At 45.0% G+C, this 6,839-nt stretch overlaps 1 protein-coding gene across 1 annotated transcript; it reads left to right on the forward strand.

Annotated features, from left to right (window-relative positions):
- The first annotated feature begins 565 nt into the window (after positions 1 to 565).
- On the forward strand, positions 566 to 4,008 carry tob1b (transducer of ERBB2, 1b). The gene is made up of 2 exons (XM_086195887.1): positions 566 to 793; positions 1,826 to 4,008. Exon 2 carries the CDS (start codon positions 1,979 to 1,981, stop codon positions 3,011 to 3,013), a length of 1,035 nt encoding a protein of 344 aa, XP_086052013.1. The 5' UTR covers positions 566 to 793; positions 1,826 to 1,978; the 3' UTR covers positions 3,014 to 4,008.
- The last annotated feature ends 2,831 nt before the right edge of the window (positions 4,009 to 6,839 follow it).

A 6,839-nucleotide genomic window follows, 5' to 3' on the forward strand; every position in this document is an offset into this window, starting at 1 on the left:
GTGACAGGTGTGTTCCTCCGCCACAGCGACTGCATGTCTGGTTAACCCTGTGCTGGGGTAACCAGACAGAAAAAGAGGTTTAATTCCAGTGTGAATTTATGTGGAAAAATAGTTTTACATACTTTTGAGCATTATCAGAAGAACAGGCGAGTTCCATCACAGGTTTCATGTCTGTCAGTCCCTCGAGATCAGTGGACCTTGAAGCAAGTTTGATAAACTAAAGTAGACAGAGACAGAAATGCCAGTACTCTAATTTCACACTTCAACCATACGGAGATAAGAGGTTTTTTTTAAATAGTGTAAGTCTAACTAATCAGAACGAGGCTTTAAAATCATTTTTTCAGCCAGTAAAATAGTCCAGAGCACATGAAAGACAAACCACTACCGTAAATAGAACCCTGTGGTTGATTGAGTACCAAATCCACCAATCACAGCAGCAGCTGTGGTGGTTGTTGATGACGAAAGCTCGCTCAGCCAATAGAAACACGTTACTGGGTGTTGACCTCTGCGAGCCGCATCACCACCTCCTCCATGTCCGTGGCGGAGGACTACTATATAAAGTATTCAGCCCGAGTTTAAAGGGCAGAGTTGTAAAAACTCCCAGGCTGTGGGGAGTTGTCTCGCTAGCGGATTCCAACTAAACCCCACAGAAGCCGAACCGCCTGGAGCTTATCATAGACAAGACGTCAACAACATCATTTTATATTTCATTTAGAAAGAAGCTATCCACGTTTACTGTGTGTGCTGGAGTGGACTCTAGCTTGTACAAGAACGACTTGCTGTGAATTTCCATGTAAGTAAACGATAAATATTAACCACGACATCCATTTTAATACGGCACTTGAGTACCTGTGTGCAACCGCGAGGATCTGGTGACTCTGGCACCGTGTGAACGCGTTATTAAACGTCTGTCAGTCGAACATTCAGGTTATAACCAACAAGCTAGTCATTGAACTGTAATCCTGGCTCGCTCTCTGCGAACACGGGTTTAATGTCATTTTTTCTTCTCCCTGCTCGTTTCCGTCTCGTCCTGTCGTTTTTTGTTGTTGTTGTTTATTTTTTTGTAAATTTCTGCCTGGTGCAGAAACTGTCCCCGTGAAGCAGAACTGATAACCAGCTGGTCGAGCTACACATTAACGGCAGCTGATAGCAGGAGCAGCTAGCTAGCTAGCTAGGTAGGTTCACACCCCTCATCAGAGCTAACGCTGGTTGAGCGGCTGCGTCGGAGCCATACGTGATGAGAAAGCGGTTCAACCGTCGGTGGCTCGTGCGAAGCGGGTGTCGTTTGCTCCACCGTGGAAGGGACTTCTTGACCGTGGGTAGACTTTGAATGAAGATTATGTAACCGCAGTCTCCGTCGCAAGCTCGTACGTGCTCCCCGGGCTACGGGAGCTCCGCGCCTGCTCAGGAGTAGCTGGCTGAAGCTGGAGACGTTCTCCCTCCTCCGGATTTGCCCCAACATGTTCCCCTGCCCTAATGAGCCAATCGAAAATCCTCCTCACTATTGACACTTGTCATCAGATCCACCGCCCTCCGCATAGGTCAACCGTGGTTGCGCTTATCTGTCACACTAGACCGCAGGGGAACACACACTGCTGACACCGTCTCTGAGTCAGTGGCCCGTGTTTATTTATAGCTCTTGATATCGTACAGCTGAGATATAGCAGCTCTGCGCACAGGGCCGAGTGAACGCTGCACACAGAGTACAAATACTGACACAAATGAGAGGTTTAGAGTGTTAATCCTGTTTTTGTTTTCAAATTATTAAAACTACTTTTAGAATTTACAGCGGCTTCCTAATGTGTGCACTCCTCTCTTCCTTCAGGACCCACAACCTAAGCCTGTTTCAGGAAGGATACTCATATCGGCAAAAAGCACTTAATCAGAGTTTTTTCATCACTGCTGCCTCAGAGGTTTTTGCACCGTTCAGAAAAAGCAACTCTGTGAAAGAAGAATCCTGTTGGCCACTGAAGCAGCTATGCAGCTTGAAATTCAAGTAGCACTCAATTTTATTATTTCCTATTTATACAACAAACTCCCTCGACGACGTGTGAATATCTTCGGCGAAGAGCTTGAGAGGCAGCTGAAGAAAAAATATGAAGGCCACTGGTATCCGGATAAGCCATACAAAGGTTCAGGGTTCAGGTGCATCCATGTAGGGGAGAAGGTGGACCCTGTGGTGGAGCAGGCAGCCAAAGAGAGCGGGCTGGACATCGAAGATGTCCGGAATAATCTCCCTCAGGATCTTAGTGTGTGGATTGACCCGTTTGAGGTTTCTTACCAGATTGGAGAGAAGGGACCGGTAAAGGTGCTATATGTGGATGATAACAATGAAAACGGGTCAGAGCTGGACAAGGAGATCAAGAACAGCTTTAATCCTGAGGCCCAGGTCTTCATGCCAATCAGTGACCCTGTTGGGGTTTCCTCTGAGTCCAGTTCCCCTTCCCCTCCTTTTGGGCAGTCTGCTGCCGTGAGCCCCTCCTTCATGCCACGTTCTACCCAGCCCTTAACCTTCACCACTGCCACCTTCGCCGCCACCAAATTTGGCTCCACTAAGATGAAGAGCAGCGGCCGCGGTAACAATGGCAACAGCGGCAGTAGCAGCAAGGTGGCCCGCACATCCCCCATCAATAACCTGGGTCTGAATGTCAACACCCTACTGAAGCAGAAAGCCATCTCCACCTCCATGCACTCACTGTACGGGCTGGGCCTGGGGCAGCAGCAGCAGGGGCAGCAGCAGCAGCAGCAGCAGCAGCAGCAGCAGAAGGCCTCGGCTCTCTCCCCCAACGCCAAGGAGTTTGTGTTCCCCAGCCTGCAGGGCCAGGCCAGCCCTGGAGCCGTGTTCCCCGGGGAGGGCTCCCTGGGGCTCGGCCCTCTGCAGTACAACAATGCCTTTGACATGTTTGCAGCCTACGGAAGCCTCAACGACAAGTCCCTCATGGATGGCCTCAACTTCAGTCTGAGCAACATGCAGTATTCTAACCAGCAATTCCAGCCTGTCATGGCTAACTAAACTCATCATCCAGACGTTCAGTACGAATGATGGTGGCTCAAAGAGAAGGAAAAACAAAACGCACACTTAGAAACTGGACTTTCAAGGATGTAGTGTCTAGTCAGTCAAGCATATGTGCCCAAGGGTGTTTTTTTTTTTCTTCTTTTTTTTCTGTGCCCCCTTGAGATTGTTTCTACTAAAAGCTTGTTGTACAAACACATCCAAGCTTGGTTACTTCAATTCAACCTGCATCATTGTTTTTCTTTTTCCTTTTTGCCAACCAAGCACAATTTTTTTACTATGTTGAGAAAATACTCCAAAAATGAAGAGAAAAAACAAAAAAAAAGACAAGAAAACAAGCTTCAAGTTTTGGCCTCTTACAGTATTTTACAGGTGGTAAGACAAGGCTGATTTTTATGAATTGGCACTACTAAGTGGGGTTACTTGGTCTTTTTCTAATTGTATAATTTAATTTAGTACAGAGTTTGTAAGATATCAGAGTATATATTGTTTCTATGACATGGTGTTGCATTTATATCTTTTTACTACTCCAGTGATCTGTGATGGCTGCAGCAGCTTTTCCTTGTTTTTTGTTTTGATTTTTTTCCTTTTTTAAAAGATAATTGTTAAAGAAATCCATCTTTAAAAAAAATACATCAATATTCTAAAGATTGTGTACAGAGTATTCCTTTAGTGGTGGAATTCAAGTGTAGGAATATTTGGCTTTTTTTCTGAAAGATGAATTGTATTTTCTGTTAAGAGGTTAAAGATTTTGCTATACTATGGACAAAATGTAATCGTATGAATATTAATTTTGTACCTACATTGTGCAATACTTGATAAAAAAATACAGTATAACAAAGTATTTTGAGTCAGTGTCTTACATGTCAAGAGGGACTGAAATAGTTTATATTGTTAAGTTTGTATTAAATGCTTACAAATGATATGCTTGTCTTTATTTTTTTTAATTTCATATTTGCACCCTGGTCTTTTTAATAAAATAAACTACAGTTGAACATGACCTGTGGAAGACCGCCTTTTTCCCCCCCCCCTCTTTGTAACCCTAAGCATGAACACAACCCAGGTGTCTATTTGTAGCAGTTAGCATTAGCGCTGGTGGCGTGCTCGGATCTGCCCCTCTGTGTCATGAGGGCAACTTTGTTAAAAATGGAGACGGTTCACGCGATGTGGTAACATGGAGCCTCACACCAGTCAAACTGTCAGCTATGATGTTTTTGGCGAAGTCACGGCCGGGGTGACGGCTGGGAGTAGCCACGTGACGTGGGGCAGGTGGATGGTCATTTACACACTGCCACTCACATTGTACCAGCAGGAAAAATCCCATTTCATCGCCACGTCATCTGCTGGCTAATTTGAGCTAGCTAAATATGTCTACGGGCTTGAGAGCCGGGGCGACGGCGTGGAGCGGCTCAGTAATCAGGCCTGCTGGTCATGTGAAGGCAACAGCTGAGTAAAACAAGCCCAACATTCAGCGAGGTTTCTTAACTCAGCAGAGGGATAATCACATCGGAGCGCTGAATGACTCCAGAACCTCAGGAGGAGACCGACGTGTGTGTTTCCTAGTACTCAAGTCTATTTACGAGCGGGCAGATCCTGCACACACCTACAGCTGATCCTCATAAATGACGATACTGTATTACATAAGTGAGTGTTTTCCTAAGAGCCTGATCTGGTGACCCCTGAAGCACAACTGCCCTTTATAGCACCACATTGCAGATACTTTCCCATAATGCTCTGTTCATGGGAGCACGTTAACCGCATTAACGCAGGAGCAGCCGTGTTACGTCTGCGGTGACGTAAGAACCTTTACATAACGACGTAAACAGAAGGAATCAAGTGTTCATCGGGAGAACTCCCTCAAAGGCCTGAACCTGACATGCATGTAGATATCTAGATGGTGAATCAGTTCACCAGCCGTGACTCATTTTATTGATGGGGTGATTTTTTTCATTGATTAGTTTGTGGGGTTTATTTAGCGACGCATCACGTTAACAAGACGTGTGAGAAGCGACGCAAAGAAGCTCACAACTAACAACAGAAGTTGAGACGTGCAGGACGGAATGTCTTTGATAAGAAAGGAACTTGGCTTTATGTGGGTGCTGAGGTGCCGTGTGTGTGTGTGTGTGTGTGTGTGTGTGTGTGTGTGTGCTGGAGAAATGGGGAGGGAGGGGAAATGTAAAACTACCTGAGGGGGATGAGGCTGAACCGATAGATGCAAACAGTTGTAATAGAGACAGAAACGATGAAAATGATCACAATAATGAAAGACGGAAGGAAGAGGAGCGTAAACACCTCTTTTATCCGTCCCTCAATCTCCCCCTCCCTCTCCCCTCCCCCTTGAGATCATTCCACCTTCACCTTAAGATAACAGGTGAGAGCGCGGGGGGGGGGGCACTAAGGGAATTCATTCAACATTGTTTTTCAATTGATAACTAATTAATCAATACTCGTGATAATGTGACCACTGGTATCTGAAGGAAACCACCTCATGTATGGAGGGTAATTTGTATTTGGTTTAAGCTGCTTGAAGCTAACACAACTCTGAGGCCCACCTAAGGGGCCGCCGCTGCGCCCCCCCGCTGTACAGAGGAGCAGCGAGGAGGAAGAGGAGGAGCCAGGAACCAGGAAGTTTTCAACTTAGCATCTATTTGCTTTGTGCTTGTTTGTTTTTGAATACGTTTCATTACTGGTAGGAGGTACAGTTTTTCAGTTCATTTGAGATCAATTTTTAATTTTTTTTTTTTTTACAGGAAGGAAATTGACAAATGACAACTAAGAAACAAAAGACATAATAAATAAAAATATTTTTTTTTAAAAACCCTCCCACCTAGAAAGCACCAACAATGGAAAGACAAAAAATGTAAAAGAATTCTATTCTATTCTATGTTTGTATTCATATGACATTGTCATACATCAAGTGAATTAAAAACATGTTTTTTTGATACATAACTGTGTGTACCAAGTACATACACTTGCAGCAGATTTTATTATCATGATTGTTTTCTTGACATGAATTGACATTCATTTGACCTGAATTTGAGCAGGTTCGTCCTGCTGAGATTGGTTAAAAAAATTGTTCAAAAAAATACTACTGAATTCGGTTTTCCCACTGCCAGTACATCAGATCAGAATCACATTAAAACTGCATGAACTCAGTCTTTGAGTAAATGTACTAACAGTGTAAATCCATAATACCCGAGGTGAAGAATCTGAATTGTGGTTGCAGTCATAACGTCTGATAACTCCTTGCTCTGAGGCTCGTGGAGGGTCAGAGGGAGAAGCCCCCAGCCCAGCCCAGCCCAGCCCAGCCCAGCGGCACGTTGCTGGCTGGTGGCTGACGTCTTCGTACGCAGAGACACCGGGTCTCCCTGCCATAACTGGTTTCTTGTCTGATAACAGGAGAAACGCAACCCCTCCCTTCCTCGTGACAGCGTAAATAAAGATGACGCCTGCGTGGCTGGCTGCTGCGTCAACCCCGCCCCCCTCCTCACGAGTAGATGTGACTTAATTAAGGCTGTCACTAATAATGACTTTTACGTAATTAGTCACGGGATGCCAAAACAAAAACAAAACATTTGTGATGTCATGATTGACAGCTGCTCCGAGGGAAGTTTGTGGCTTACAGAGAAGCCCACCAACGCTCACCGAAAACCTGCAGTTGTTTTTTTCCCGCTCAGGTCAAAGTTTTATGGACTACTGAGCATACAGCCACAGGAATAAAACCTAGCTTATTCCAGATGATCTTTCCTAGTCGGTGTCCATTGGCTTAAAGATGGAGAAACATGGCCAGCTTTCTAATGTCATTTGTGCTCTCATCTTCAAAGCC

The sequence above is a fragment of the Aulostomus chinensis genome, chromosome 23, assembly GCF_037954235.1.
Source record: "Aulostomus chinensis isolate RoL2024-O1b breed Wild chromosome 23, RoL_Achi_v1.0, whole genome shotgun sequence".
Taxonomy (NCBI): domain Eukaryota; kingdom Metazoa; phylum Chordata; class Actinopteri; order Syngnathiformes; family Aulostomidae; genus Aulostomus; species Aulostomus chinensis.

Bases quoted from the DNA above. Each gene is read 5' to 3' on its own strand.
- tob1b (XM_086195887.1), top strand. From the start codon at position 1,979: ATGCAGCTTGAAATTCAAGTAGCACTCAATTTTATTATTTCCTATTTA.